Genomic DNA, 16,221 nt, shown 5'->3' on the forward strand with positions numbered 1-16,221 from the left:
AGTTGTTCAAAAATGTCAATACTGCCAAAGTTGAAAAACCCTGCAATAAAAAGAAAAGATTGGTCTAGCAAATGGTTTGGACTTAAATGAGATGTTGCCCCAATTATGGTGGTAGAAATAAGAGGAACCTAGTGGTTCTGCAAACCCCATGTCTGGGTGGCTTAAATAGTCATGCTCCTCCCTACTTCCCCCACCGCCCCCTACATCATCTTTGCACTTGGAAACTCCAGGGCTGGCAGACTAGAGTCTCTGTGACTCTATGCTTCCTGCTGCCCATCTCTTCATCTCAGAAGACTCCAGATATAGAATCACTCCATGCAATCAAGAAAAGTATTTTAAGCATTGGAACAAATTGGAATAATTTAAGTAAGTTGATGTATGCACTGCTACAAGGGAGTGGGGCGGGAAAGAGAGGGAACCCAAACCACATGCAAACAGTTTTTAGAATATAAAGCAAAAATGTGGTAGTCTAAAATGTCAGTTATTCAAAGATAATGACTTTTAGTAACATTAGAAATGGTTTTCTGGAGTTTGTCTCTCTTCTACCTTTAAGGAAATTAATACTATTAATAGGTATTTTCAATAGTATATTTTAAAGCAATGTTAGCAGCACATTTTTAGACTACAGTATTTTGCTGTCTTTGTGATATCAAGTTTGATGTCTCTTTTTACCTTAGTTGATGCTATTGAGTCCATCTCAGGCTGATCTTGGTACCTCTCATGCTCTGCCCTCTTTCACCAGACCTCTGTATTCAAAATGGTAAGAAAGCTAAGAGATTCATAAAATTGTTATCTTTGGGGGGGAAGAACTGAAACCAGCTGGCAAAAGTAATATTGTATTTTGGTTATTTCCCAGGAGAAAACTCTTTTGTGATATTTCATAATCAAGATTAATTGGGGAAGTGCTTCATAATTTCAGATTCATCAACACTTGCTCTGTCCAACTTCCTTCAAAAGTTTTATATATATATATATATATATATATATGTATATATATATGCTGTAGTGAACAGGAGCAGATATTTGAATTGGGGACATAGCTTCTAGAAATCTCATTTCTTCGTCCTACACTTTTGGCTTTGAGGCAATACAAGTCACTGAAGTTACTTTGAGCTTCATGCAGCATATGGTGGTTGAATGACTACATAGGCAAGACAGGGTGGGATGAATATAGGACTAGGATTCCAGGAACTCCCAAGCTTGGGTGCTGTTAAAGAAGAACAGAGATGGTAAATAGTTAAATTGGTACTATTAGAACTATTGTAACAGGGGAAGAGAGACCTCAGTATAGAGCTAGGCTCAATTCCAAATACAGCAAGAATAATTGGGGATTTATAGCCAGGGAGCAGGATGGCGGTTAGTGGATGGAAAATTACTAAGAGGAAACTTCAGGGATTAGGGGAATTCTGGCTAAACTGACCTGGAAGGATTCTTGCTGGAGGCAGGCCAGGGGGATCAGACATCTCCTGGGGAATGGTGGGGCGAAAGGAATTTGATCAGATACCAAATGTGCCCCAAGGTATGGGGGAGGATTCTCAAAAGAGAGAGAGAGAAAGAGAGAGAGAGAGAGGAGAATTCCTGCTCAAATCAGGCAATGAGAAGATGACAGAGTGGTCTTTTGAGGTCTCTTGGCTTAGAAGAGGCTGATTAAAATTTTATCAAGGAGAGTCTTTGTCAGTACTGACTCTCCTGATCACTATTTGGGGTACCTGTGCCCATCACCAAGGCTTCTGAAGCTTAATTTCTCTGATCATAAAATGAGCATTAGAATATCCTCCTCAGTTGCCTTTGGAAACATTGTGACGTTCAAATAACAATCTATTTGTTCAAGTTCTCTGCAGGTGACATGATGCAAGTATAAGCAATCAGGTATGCTAAAATTAAATCAGAAAACAACATTGGTGGCCTTTTCCTGAAATTATTTTCTCATCCAAATTAGACATGATGAAGAGTATTCACCAAGAGTCCCCTGCAACCTCTAGATCTGAATGTTGACTCTCAAGCTCATTTTGTATCTAAGGCCTCATGAAGTGTTAACCATGAGGCTACTCTGCTACAAAGGAAACAACTGTTTAAAGTTTCATTTCCTTGAAATCCAGATGTCTGTTTTATTGCACACATGTATGTACACTTGTCTTTGTCTCTTAAGCGATGGCATAATTGGAGTGGTGAGAGTCAAAAGAGCTCACATTTCTTGACAGTTTAGTACAGACCAAGCATCATGCTAAAGGCTTGATATGCATGCTTCTGTTTCAGTCTCAGAGATGAGGAAACTGAGACTTCACGAGGGTAAGGAGCTTGAGGATGTGACTTGGGCTGCCTGACTCTGGAATGGGGGCCCAAGGTCCCTCAGTTCTTAAATTAAGCCTGGCATGCACTTGTACCCAGCAGACACTCAATAAATGTAGGTGATTATGATCTTGGTACTTAAGAGAATAGGACAAGTTGGCATATCTCTTATACAAAAATACATTAAAATAAATTCCAAAAGAATAAATACACAAGGCCCAAAAGCACAGGAAAAATATTCAACCTTACTAATAGCCATGTAATATCCTTTAATCTGGAAATTTGACTTCTAGAAATTCTTCTCAAAGAAATGATCAGGGTTGTGATGAACTATTTATAACTGCTTTTGCACTCTGATGGTCAACTACTCAAAGAATTGAATAGGGAGAGAGACTGTGTAACCTCCAAAGCCTAAAATACTTACTAACTTGCCCTTTATAGAAAAAGTTTGCCAATCTGTGATTTATGGAAAACAAGGGGAAAGGGCTTAATGTCACATGTGGTTTAAAATCTTATGGTTTTTTTTGGCTCTGATGCAACACATAATAGCTGAATTCCTAATTCACATAAAACCACTTGATGTAATTATATTCTTTTTGTTTGAAAACTAAGTCTGTTAGGCTAAAATGGTACAGAGTAAATGATTTTTAAAAACTATTTATTTATTTAAAATACTGGAGACAGAATCCAGGGCCTGGCCCATATTAGGCAAGTTCTCTATCACTAAGCTGCATCCCCAGACACGTTCTTGCCAAATTGCCCAGGCTGGCCTATAGATCTAAAATCAGGAGAATTCAGTTCAAATACAAACTCAAGTCCTGCCACCAAAATAGTGCATCTGAGTAAATAGGTTTTGTCACTTTGAAGATTTATTTATTCAAGATTTCGTATGAAGGGTGGGCAAGCAGCTTTACATTTATGTCTGATTAAGTGTTATTGTCTCACCAAATATTACCCTGATAACTGAGAAAGTTCTGTTCACAAGAGAAAGTCAGGGCTTCTGGTGAGTCAGCCACAGAGGTATTTGGTTCCTAAATGAGCAGGAATGGGGTCTAAATCATCACCAGTTCTCTACTTTGTCTAACACAGTATCTAACACAGAGTAGGTTTCCAGTAGTGTTAGTTGACTGACTACATGAGCATAGAATTCCCTATTATGAAGGTATAGCTCAAGGCACCTTTAAGTATATAAATTCATAAACTGCCCCAATGTAGCACTACTGGACATAGGAGGCAATTCACAAGAAATACAGCATCTGAAAAATGTTTCTGCTTTTTTCCCTTCAACTTAGTTCTACTCAAAACATAAATACACATTTTTAATATTTTGAAATTTTATTATGAAAACATACAGTCCTCCCCCCACAAAAACCCTAAATAGAACAAAAGAGAAACATTAAAGTGCCAAGAATCACTTAATTGAAAAGGAAATTGACTAAATTGCAGATCCACATTATGCCAAGTACTTTTGCTGTTAACTCTATGAGGCAACTTGAATACAGATTGGTCAAAACCAAGTTTGAATCTTGATTTGAAATTGACTCTAATCAGTAAAATGGGAATATTTATATGCCCTTTCAACTTCAGTGTGAGGGATCAGTAATGTAATAGAAGTAATGTGTCTGCCTTAACATCTGGCATACTATAAGTAGGAAATAAAAGACACTGTTTTTATTCTCTCTTTCTCTCTCTCTCTCTCTCTCTCTCTCTCTCTCTCTCTCTCTCTCTCTCTCTCTTTCACACACACACACAAATGATTGAAGGCTGCACAATCTGAATTCTACATTTTCCACTTTAACAAATGATGTGATTTAGTGAGAGAATAGAAACACCTGTGCATACAAAAATTATACACTCCCATTTCTACCATAATTAGTTCACTAATTGAGCATCCAAATTTATCCAGTATATTTGCATGTGTAATTAGCTATGATTTATCACCAAAGGCAGCCCTATGTCATGGTGTACTATGTTATTTTATAAATCAAATTACTGAAAGATGCATGAATTTAGGCAATGATTGCCCAGAAATCAAGTGAAACAAAATTACATGGATTATTTATATCACTTGAAAAATTAGACCTGGCTCAGAGTGGAGCCTTTATATTTTAAAATAACATGATTTGAAGCTAAGTACATCTGAAACTTGTTTGAAAGGGGAATTTCCACACTTAAAATGTTCCATTGGAATAAAGGAATAGTTCACATTTTGAAACCATGCTCTCCAAAAGATCCCGTGAGTCTGGAAGTCTCAAAACGTATTCTTTCTCTTTAAATAATACATTTAGAAAGGCTTTGTTCATTGAATTCATTTACCCCCCTTACTTGCTTGATCAAAGACCAAATTTCTCACTGCAGTTGATCCTGGCATGGGTCCTGGAAAGCAAACTTATTGGTATTTTCAAGTTCCCGTTCTTCCAGGGCAGCCAGCTGGGAGATCCAAGAGACATCTTGTTTGCCATATAACATTCCAAGGACTTGGGCTCAACTATTGAGTATAGGACAGGACTAGTCCTGGTTGCACCTGTTCCCAGGTGAGGCAAATGAGCCCTGTACTTCCACTGGTGGTTCAGGATGGAAAGGATAGAACTTCTGAGAAAAAGGATGAGGACAGAATTTCCCTGCATCTCCACTTCCCATGCCCTTCCAAAGACAACAGCCCCTTTTCTTCTGTGGCACTCTTTCCACTTCAACCCTTCCTTTAGAGGGTTTCTTCTCATGCCCTTGAAAAAAGAACTTACCAATTGTGATAGTTTAATAGGGGACTTTTGTGAGATTTTTTTAAAAGTTCAAAGTTTTAATTTCCTCAGCAAATATTTATCAGGCACTCACTATGTAGCATTATGATGAAGTGTAAATAAGGTTTCTGAACCGAAAAGTGTCCCTCACCTATAGAGAGATGGAGGTAGTACAATAGAAGTGCTAAGAGGGAAGACTCTGTGTTTGAATGACCTGGAAACTACTTTGGGCAAGTTATAACATCTCCGCTTTTCATTTTCCTCACTGAAAATGAACCTATCAGAATTGGGAGAAGGAGTAAATAATTTTGAAATTAGCCATATATGAACAGACTTATAGGCTTTTCAGGTAATACCACTTCTTCTAATTCTGGGTATACTTGGACTGAATTTTCTTAGAGTTAATTCTATGCACAAGTTTAACACAACCTAAAATTTTATCCATACCAGGGGTCTACAAACTGTGACCTGTAGGCTACATCTGTTCTGCCACCCATTTTTGAAGAACTGTGAGCTAAGGATGGTCTTGTAATTTGAATTACATTAGAATTACATTCAAGATAGTTACCTAATTACCAACATAATATCCTCAATTTTACCTAAATCATTACCTTTATATAAAAATTTTGCCAACTCCTGGGTCTAGACAAATGTTGTCTATCAGAACTTTCTGGGATGATGAAAATGTTCTGCATCGGTGTCTTGAAATATAATAACCACTAGCCTAATATGACTTTTGTTCACTTAAAATAGAGTTATTGTGACTGAGAGACTGAATTTTAATTAATTTAAAATTAAATAGCAACATGTGACTAATGGCTATCACATTAGAGCAACTCTAGACAACTTCAAGTCTAAAACCTGTTTTCTGTCTGCTCTCTGGACTCTGTGCTCCTCAGCTCCTCACTCTCAATTTAATCAACTATCCTGAGGCTCTCTCAGTCAAGGGGAGGTAACACTCATAATCAGATTTTTGCCCTGGACTGGCTTTTAATGTCTGCTAGAAAATGCTTAATGTAAAGTGCTTGAAAAATGCATGTGGACATAGACTTATTGTCTCTAAGACTGCTACTTTGATTCTGTCCATTACATCTGCCTTAGTTTGGGGTAAAGTAGTTGACTTTTTCAACTTAACCAGGCCCCAAATTTAAAAAAACATAATCAATTTAGTGTTCAGGCTGCAGGCAGACAAAATATCTCTTACCAAGTTCTATTTCCTTCCAGTTCTTCTTTGAAGACTGGCCAACTTCAGTATTAGTTCATTTTTTCTCATAGGACTGCTAAAAAACAGCAAGAAGCTACCAACACATACTCATCATTGTGAATATTCCCAAACCATTTCTCCTAAGAGTAAAATTACAGTTGGCATATGTTCTACCTTCCAAGATAGCACAGGTGATAGTTTATCAAGTGTCTTTCAGTACTAGAATACAGGACACCAGCTTTCCAGCCTCCAATACCCAAGTCTTTCTTGCTTAAAGCCTGATGAAATCAACATCAGGTAATTTAGTTTCTCTCATGGGTAGCAATTTATTTCCAAATTCTATACTGGTTAAAATTAGGTTTGTGTGCCAGGCACAGTGGTTCACACCTGTAATCCCAGTAACTTGGGAGGTTAAGGCAGGAGGATCACAAGTTCAAAGCCAGCTGGCCTCAGCAACTTTGTGAGGCCCTAAGCAAATTAATGACACTCTGTCTCAAAATCAAAAAATAAAAATAAAATGGGCTGGGAATGTGACTCAGTGGTTAAGCCTCTCTGGGTTTAATTTCTGGTACAAAAAGAAAATTAGGTTTGCGTTTGTGCAGTGAAAATCCGGTTAACATTGACTTACCATAACAATTTTCTGATTTATCATTAACTCCTAGAAATCAGTAACTCAGAACCATTATTTTGATTATGCTCTATGAGGTCACACAAGGAAGGATCTGGACACTCTGGATCATCCACTTTGTTGCTTCACTATCCCTAACATGTTTTCCTCATTTGCATCATCCAAGATGCCTGCCTACCATATTCACATTATAAGAAGTCACATGGAAGTAGACAAGAGGAAGGGGAATAGCTCCACTGTTTAAGGACATGTGCCAGAGATTGCATGCCTCACTTTCTCTCACATCTCATTGACTTAGTCATAGGGTCACACTTAGCTGCAGTGGAGTCTGGGAAATATAATCATTTTCCAGAGTGGTAGATGCTCAACTAAAAATGGAGTCTGTCACTATGAGATGAGGGAAGAGGGGAAAATTTGGGGGTAGATATATTGCGATTGCTAGACTCTGATGATAATAGAAAGAAATAATTGACAGTATTGGAGAATACCCAATGGAACAAGAACAACATACATTTTTTTTGTGGTGCTGGGGATTTGAACCCAGGGTCTTGTGCTTGTGAGGCAAGCACTCTACCAACTGAGCTATATCCCCAGCCCAACAACATACATTTAAACTACACATAATACGAGTGTCAGCATCTTGTCTGGAAAGGATTAATGATTTTTCTACTTTGTAGACCCCTGTTGATTCCAGAAGAATAACCTGAAGGAACCTTCTCTGAGGGGAATTATTCTCCTGCAGAATAGACATGAAATGAATAATCCTATAAATCAGCAAGATGATTTCTGACTGTGCTAAGTGGTATGAAGGAAATAAAGCAATGTAGTCTAATACAGAACATATATGCCTCTCTGTGTCACAATTGACTTGTCTGTATAATGAAAATAACACAGGTCAACAATTCCCAAATCCCAAAGCTGAAAGCTGTGTCCTAACTCAGTTGATAGCAATATGACATGATCTGAGTTGCTCCCTGACCCCCAATAGCTGTTATATAATACAGAGTACATGCATCATGTTACCTTCTAAAATCTGAAATCCAAAACAAAGGTTTTGGACAAGGAATTTAAAAAGTTAGTACCTTCTCCTGTGGTTATTGTGAGGATTAAATTAGTTAGTATATATAAAGCACTTAAAATGATGCCTGGTATATGGTAAATGATACCTAAGTTCACTACTATTACTATCACCATCACTACTATTACATGGGAGGTTATTTAGATTAGTTGATCAGGGATGTCTGCTCTTAAGACTGTCTCCTGAGCAGACACCTAAAGAGATCATAATGACTAGGCATGGGAAAAGGAGAAGAAAGAAATTTTCAAGAAGAGGGAACAGCAAGTATCAGGATTGAGAAGGTTACAAACTTGGCTGCAATGCAGAATAAAAAAGGCCAGATGGATGTGTATTGAAAGAGGGAAAAGATGGTTCAAGGTCAGAGAGGGAGGCTGGAAGCAGAACATACACACAATAAGGAATGTGAAAGACTTTGGATTTCATTCACAGTATAATAGGAAGTCATTTTAGTTGATTGGGTTTGTGTTTATAGAGAATGTCCTGATGCTGATTAATGAATGAATTGTAGAAAAGGGGAAGCAGAGAGATCAATTTGGAGTCTACTGTAGGAGTCCGGGTAAAATTGAATGACTAATTGGATTAGAAAGGTGAGCATAGATGAAGAGAAAAGTAGACAGGTACAAGAGAAAATTTAGAAGGGCATAAAGGTTTTCAAATTAATTTTACACTTGAATTTATAAAACCAGTATGTAAAAAAACTAAAAATTTCACAGTTATTTTCAGTTGTGTTAAACCCAGTGGCATGTTGCACTCAACACATGCAGGCTTCACAAGACCAATTCTGTGTATTTCTCCCCATCACACACGTAGCTTGAAATAGGCCATGATGGAAATATTTACACCATGCACATTGACACATGCTATGAATCAGGACTTGACAAATGAGGGCATTTTGCTGACAGAGGAGAGGGAAAGCCAAGTTTTAAACATTTACCTGCACACCATTCGTTAGGTGTGACTTTATTCTTCTATAATAGTATTTTCTTAGAGTTTCCATTTTAATTGATCACAAATGTACTTAAACTAGAAACATCCTGGAAAGCTTGGTGACTACTGTCTCAATCATTTCATGTTTTTAAATCAGTTAATTCAGAAATATTCCCACTTCTTCTTAGGGTTGCATATATGTTCATGGAAATGGGTTGGGAAGAGAGCACCTGGTTCGTGATTGTCCATTATCCATGTTGGGCCTTTCTGGAATAGAACTTGCCTCCCTGGACCACAATATCACTCTTAGCAGCAGTATCTGTTGCCTTCAGGTAGAGTGATCTATTCACTCATCATGTCTTCTGACAGAAGCAGAGCCAGAGTTGGGGTCAGAGGCCTGGGATCCTATAATTGAGGTCCATGCATAACACTTACTCTACTTCTCTCTTTTCTATTTTCTAAAGTCTTTCCTTATATATTGACTCATACTCTCCTCCCTGCATAGTTAACACTTTCCCTTTATGGTTGAGTAATTTTGATAGTCTAAGAAGATGTACCATATTTATCTAAGCTCTTCTTGTATCCCCTGGTCAATTACCATATATTCCCATGTATCTGCATGATTCAGTTCTGGTGGATGAAGAAGGTAAGGAAAAGTATGGAGAGTGGAGGGACTTGCAAGTCAGTGAACTTGGTTTTAGCAATGATAAAAGCTAGTACAGGAGTTGTATCAGGTAAACCTAGACAGCCAGGCAACAGGCAAGGAGACAAGTTATGGAAGACTTGGAATCCTGTAATAAAAATTTGAGCTCATGCTATAGAAAATGAAAAAAAAGAAAATCATTTTAAAGACTACACAGTGAGACAATCACTGATTAATGTTTGGGAATCTTGATGGCTAATGTGTATTGGAAGATTGAGAGCACAGGAACAAGGTTTAGCAGTAGACCAAGGATGGAGTAATCCCAGCTGGTGTTTTGCCAGCTAAAATTGGAATGCAAGGAAGGGGGATGTTGAGAATGGTGATGGAGGAGGTCAACTGTAATCAGTGAAATGGTTTTAATGATGTAGAAGAAGGGACAGGGTAGTGAAAGGTGAAGAGGGCAATTTTATTCCCTTAACACACTTTTGTGTTGCATGTAAAGATGGCTTTAAAAAGCCATTTTGAGATCCTTCTGAGCTGTCCTGCATTGAAGAATAGGAAAGTTGGGGTAAAGTTTGCTTATTTACCTTCTTTTAGTGGAAATAAGGGAAGTAGGCATTTGGTTTATTAGATATTATTGTGATTATTCTATTCAGTATATTGGGAGTACAAAATCATTAGTTGAGTTACAGCCTATTGTAGAAACATAGACTGGATGATTCTATGTATAAATACTACTAAAACTAAAACAAGTATTCCAGAGTAAAATACTGATAGAAATACTGAAATATGACAAGTTCATGGTTGAAACTCCTTCTAAGGCAGGGCCATTTGAAATTCATATGATGATCAGCAAAGTTCTTCAGTGCTTCTCATATTTCTATTTAAGGCTCATTTTTTCCAGGGCCCCAGTGTCTTTCCTGCTAAACCTAGATGCCCAAGAATCATATTTCTGGGTAGAATCCTATATGTCCCATTTTCCCATTTTGTCATTTTGGTTTATGCTTATAGTCTTAGCATAATTATTAATGGCTGACCCCTCTATCTCCTGTTATGTATGCACTTGATCAATTATATACAGGATTATTCTGATTATGGATCACCAGGCAAATTTATGTAATATAAGCCTAATGGGTTAGGAAAAACATTGATCCCAAAATCACATTGGAGGTGATTTCTGAAATAATTTCTGAAAACAACCCATGGGGAGAGCCAACTTATAAAATGGCAGTAAGGCAGTGCCACAATGGCAGGAGTGTATTTGATAATCAAATGCTATTTCCTAATTGGGTGACATTGGGAAAACCAGTTAATATTGCTAAGTTATGCCTTAATTTGTAATACAGGGATAATGGTCTCTTTTATTTTCCTATTTAGAATATTATGAGATTTGAATATTATGAAAATCTCTTGTAATATGTACCAGGGCAGGGTGAGCAAGTAAACATTAATTGTACTTAAGTTCTTTTTTTTTCCTGTGCTAGGGATGGAACCCAGGGCCTCCCACACACTAGGTAAACATTTTACCACTGAGCTACATCCCCAGCCTGTACTGAAATCCTATGTGTGGTTCTTTTCAGATACATATGCATTTTTCATATTCCTTGACCCCCAGAATTTCAGACTTTGGCAGCTAATTGATGACTTTTCTGTTGTAGCATTCTATTTAACAACAAATCAGAAAAGTCTGCTTTTGCTCAATAGAAGATACTTTACTAGAAAGTTAAGGTGCCAAAAACTAAATATGTGACTAAATTATGGAAAATTTCAGTGATTAACAAATATAGTCCTAGGATGTGCTACTTAGATAGCTAAGACCAAGACCTAAATTGTTCATTTTTACAGTGTAGAGAGGTAACAAACGGGACTTTCAAATTCTGATTGTTCTATTTTAGAACAATCATTTGTTCTTTTTTTATTTTCAGGTGTTTCCAATGTGGACATTGAAGAGACAATTTCATATCCTTTTAAACATGATCCTAATTTCCAAACTCCTTGGGGCTAGATGGTTTCCAAAAACTTTGCCCTGTGATGTCACTGTGGATGTTCCAAATAACCATGTGACTGTGGACTGCACAGACAAGCATTTGACAGAAATCCCTGAAGGTATCCCCACCAACACCACCAACCTCACCCTCACCATTAATCACATAACCAGCATCTCCCAAGACTCCTTTCATAGGCTGGACCATCTGATAGAGATCGATTTCAGATGCAATTGCATACCTCCTCGAATGGGACCAAAAAACAACGTATGTACCAGGAGGCCACAGATTAAACCTGGAAGCTTTAATAGACTCACTTATTTAAAATCCCTATACCTGGATGGAAACCAGCTTCTAGAGATTCCTCAGGATCTTCCACCCAGCTTACAGCTTCTGAGCCTTGAGGCCAACAACATCTTTTCCATCATGAAAGAGAATCTAACAGAACTTTCCAACATAGAAATGCTCTACCTGGGCCAAAACTGCTATTATCGCAATCCTTGTAATGTTTCATTTTCAATTGAAAAAGATGCCTTCCTAAATCTGAGAAATTTAAAAGTGCTCTCCCTGAAAGATAACAACATCACAGCTGTCCCCACTGTTTTGCCATCTAATTTAACAGGACTGTATCTTTACAACAACATCATTACAGAAATTCAGGAAGATGATTTTAACAACCTCCACCAATTGCAAATTCTCGATCTAAGTGGAAATTGCCCTCGTTGTTATAATGTCCCATTTCCTTGCACACCCTGTGAAAATAATTCTCCCCTACAGATCCATGTGAAAGCTTTTGATGCATTGACAGAATTAGAAGTTTTACATCTACATAGTAACTCTCTCCAGTATGTGCCAAAAAGATGGTTCAAAAACATGAAGAAACTTAAAGAACTAGATCTTTCCCAAAACTTCTTGGCCAAAGAAATTGGGGATGCCAAATTTTTGCATTTTCTCCCCAACCTCATCCAACTGGATCTGTCTTTCAATTATGAACTTCAGGTCTATCAGGCATTTATAAATCTATCAGATGCATTTTCTTCTCTGAAAAATCTGAAAATTTTGCGGATCCAAGGATACGTCTTCAAAGAGCTGAAAAGCTTTAACCTCTCTCCATTACGTAATCTTCCTAATCTTGAAGTTCTTGATCTTGGCACTAACTTTATAAAAATTGCTAACCTTAGCATATTTAAACAGTTCCAAAGATTGAAAGTCATAGACCTTTCAATGAATAAAATATCACCTTCAGGAGAAGGTGGCTTCTGTTCTAACACCAGAACTTCTGCAGAAAGTCCTGGGCGCCAGGTACTTGAAACATTCCATTATTTCAAATATGATGAGTCTGCAAGGAGTTGCAGGTTCAAAAACAAAGAGGCTCCTTTCTTACTTTTTAATGAGGATTGCCACATGTATGGGCAGACCTTGGACCTGAGTAGAAATAGTATATTTTTTATTAAGTCTTCTGATTTTCAGCATCTTTCTTTTCTCAAATGCCTCAACTTGTCAGGAAATAACATTGGCCAAACTCTTAATGGCAGTGAATTCCAACCATTAGTCGAACTGAAATACTTGGACTTCTCTAACAATCGACTTGATTTACTCTATTCAACTGCATTTGAGGAACTTCACAAACTGGAAGTTCTGGACTTAAGTAGCAACAGCCATTATTTTCAATCAGAAGGAATTACTCATATGCTAAACTTTACCAAAAACCTAAAGTTTCTGAAGAAATTGATGATGAATGACAATGGCATCTCTACCTCCACCAGTAGGACCATGGAAAGTGAATCTCTTCAAACTCTGGAATTCAGAGGAAACCACCTGGATGTTTTATGGCGAGATGGTGATACCAGATACCTACAATTCTTCAAGAATCTGCTAAACTTAGAGGAATTAGACATCTCTAAAAATTCCCTGAGTTTCTTGCCTCCTGGGGTTTTTGATGGTATGCCTCCAAACCTAAAGACACTCTCCTTGACCAAAAATAGGCTTAAATCTTTCAACTGGGGAAGACTCCATTTTCTGAAGAATCTGGAAATTTTGGACCTCAGCCACAACCAATTGATGACTGTCCCAGAGAGATTATCCAACTGTTCCAGAAGTCTCAAGAAACTGATTCTTAAAAATAATCAAATCAGCCATCTGACAAAGTATTTTCTGAAAGATGCTTTCCAGTTGCGATATTTGGATCTCAGTTCAAATAAAATCCAGGTTATCCAAAAGACTAGCTTCCCAGAAAACGTCCTTAACAATCTGCAGATGTTGCTTTTGCATCATAATCGATTTCTGTGCACCTGTGATGCTGTGTGGTTTGTCTGGTGGGTTAATCACACAGAGGTGACTATTCCTTACCTGGCCACAGAAGTGACTTGTGTGGGGCCAGGAGCACACAAAGGCCAGAGTGTGGTCTCTCTGGATCTGTATACTTGTGAGTTAGATCTCACTAACTTGATTCTGTTCTCATTTTCCATATCCTCAGCTCTCTTTCTGATGGTGGTTATGACAGCAAGTCACCTCTATTTCTGGGATGTGTGGTATTTTTACCATTTTTGTAAGGCCAAGATAAGGGGGTATCAGCGTCTGTTGTCAACAGGTTCTTGCTATGATGCTTTTATTGTGTATGACACTAAAGACCCAGCTGTGACAGAATGGGTTTTCGAGGAGCTGGTGGCCAAATTAGAAGACCCAAGAGAGAAACATTTTAATTTATGTCTGGAGGAGAGAGACTGGCTACCAGGGCAGCCAGTTCTGGAAAATCTTTCCCAGAGCATACAGCTTAGCAAAAAGACAGTGTTTGTGATGACAGATAAGTATGCAAAGACGGAGAATTTTAAGATAGCATTTTACTTGTCCCATCAGAGGCTCATGGATGAAAAAGTAGACGTGATTATCTTGATATTCCTCGAGAAGCCCCTTAAGAAGTCCAAGTTTCTCCAACTCCGGAAGAGGCTCTGTGGGAGTTCTGTCCTTGAGTGGCCAACAAATCCACAGGCTCATCCATACTTCTGGCAGTGTCTGGAAAATGCTTTGACCACTGACAATCATGTGACCTACAGTCAGCTGTTCAAGGAAACAGCCTAGTTCTTCTTAGCAAAATGTGACTATCGAACTTACTCAGGAGATGCCTGGTTGCCTGAATTTTCTCATTAATTTTTCACCACAAGAGTGCTTTGAAATTCTCCAAGAAGAGGGATGTCCTATGTTAGAGGGGAGTCACCAATGTATGACAAAGAAGTTGGAAAGATGGGATTTATGTAATACATCAAGTCTTCTTTCTTCTTTCTTTGTATCTCCATTTACATTTCAGTTTCTCATATCAGCTCTTGTACAAAGTACTTTTGGAAGACAGATGACAAGGAGAGAACATGACACTCTGATTCATCTGCAATCATGATCATTAAATATATGCACAATCTTGAAATTAAGAATAACCATACTTCTACCCTTAAGAAGTTGGCTTGTGAGCTGGGGTTGTAACTCAGTGGTAGAGTGCTTGCCTAGCATGTGTGAGGCACTGGGTTCAATCCTTAGTGCCACATAAAAATAAATAAATAAAATAGAGGTATTATGTCCATTTACAACTAAAAAATTTTTAAAAAAGAAGTTGGCATGTTCAGGAAATAGGTAAAAATACTACAGGTTTTTATTGTGTGTGTGTGTGTGTGTGTTTTGTTTTGTTTTGTTTTTGCTGTGCTGGGGATTGAATCCAGGGCCTTGTGCTTGTGAGGCAAGCACTCTACCAACTGAGCTATCTCCCCAGCCCCTAAAGTTTTATATGATACCAAACTGTACCAGAATTAGTTTAGTGAATTAAAAACCTAGTAAACTCCTCAACAAATTGCTTTCTAGTGCCCCTTCTGTGCAGACCAAATGTTAGCATCACACAGGTAGTTGCTGCTTTTGTGTCTCCTGTTCTTTTCCCTTGGGTACGTTGATGAGTTTCATAGGGAAGGGGAAATATAGTTACTATCCATGAACATGGTCTACCTACAAATGGAAAAATAATTAAAACAATTTACCTTTATGCAAAATGATGTTCTTTACCTTTGATAATAACTAACCCACTGAAGTATTTTTATCTGAACTGCAAAATACTATATCTAAAGCAAATGAGCTTCATCCAATGTTCTTTCAAACTACTTTGTTAACTAATGCCATATATTTAGAAGTATCTGCAAACTTGATGCAACATTATGTGGTCTTGATGGTAAACCCAAAAAGAAGATGGAAAGTGCATGCATTTATTTATAGTTATCAGAGATGACAATTAGATGAATGACAACTATACAAATTCCTTTTTATTTTTGAAAGTAGAAAAAAAAGAATCAGAGGTTGACAAATCTTAATGTTGAGAAAGCTTCAGTCTCCTAAAAGGACCAAAACATTCTTAAGACAAACTGGGTATAAATTCACATGAGTTCAAAGTTTGAAATCTGACCAATTTACCTTATTTTATAAAGTAATTATATAATAATATATGTTATAATAATTATAATGCCATTTGGAAAATAGCATACATAGGTTCAAATATGAGAGAGCATTAGCTTGGAGAAATAGCATTTTACTCATATGTTACAATGCCAAAAGCTGTACTGTAAGTGAATACATATTATGTGAATTATTATAGTATAGTATATAAATTATCATAGTATCTGAATTACTTCCACAGGACATTTAATCAATTAATAAGAGTCACACATTCCCAAATCAATTTTTAGAATTATAGAAAAGT

At 37.4% G+C, this 16,221-nt stretch overlaps 1 protein-coding gene across 2 annotated transcripts; it reads left to right on the forward strand.

The window, feature by feature from the left end:
• The first annotated feature begins 237 nt into the window (after positions 1-237).
• Tlr7 (toll like receptor 7) lies at positions 238-16,221 on the forward strand. 2 transcript variants are annotated; one of them, XM_047535906.1, is made up of 3 exons: positions 238-366; positions 678-760; positions 11,433-16,221. In XM_047535906.1, exons 2-3 carry the CDS (start codon positions 758-760, stop codon positions 14,568-14,570), a joined length of 3,141 nt encoding a protein of 1,046 aa, XP_047391862.1. In that variant the 5' UTR covers positions 238-366; positions 678-757; the 3' UTR covers positions 14,571-16,221. The 2 variants fall into 2 exon arrangements, with proteins under 2 accessions (XP_047391862.1, XP_047391863.1); XM_047535907.1 differs by lacking the exon at positions 678-760 and having other exon boundaries at positions 307-366.

This window comes from Sciurus carolinensis, chromosome X (assembly GCF_902686445.1).
Source record: "Sciurus carolinensis chromosome X, mSciCar1.2, whole genome shotgun sequence".
In the NCBI taxonomy this organism is placed as follows: Eukaryota; Metazoa; Chordata; class Mammalia; order Rodentia; family Sciuridae; genus Sciurus; species Sciurus carolinensis.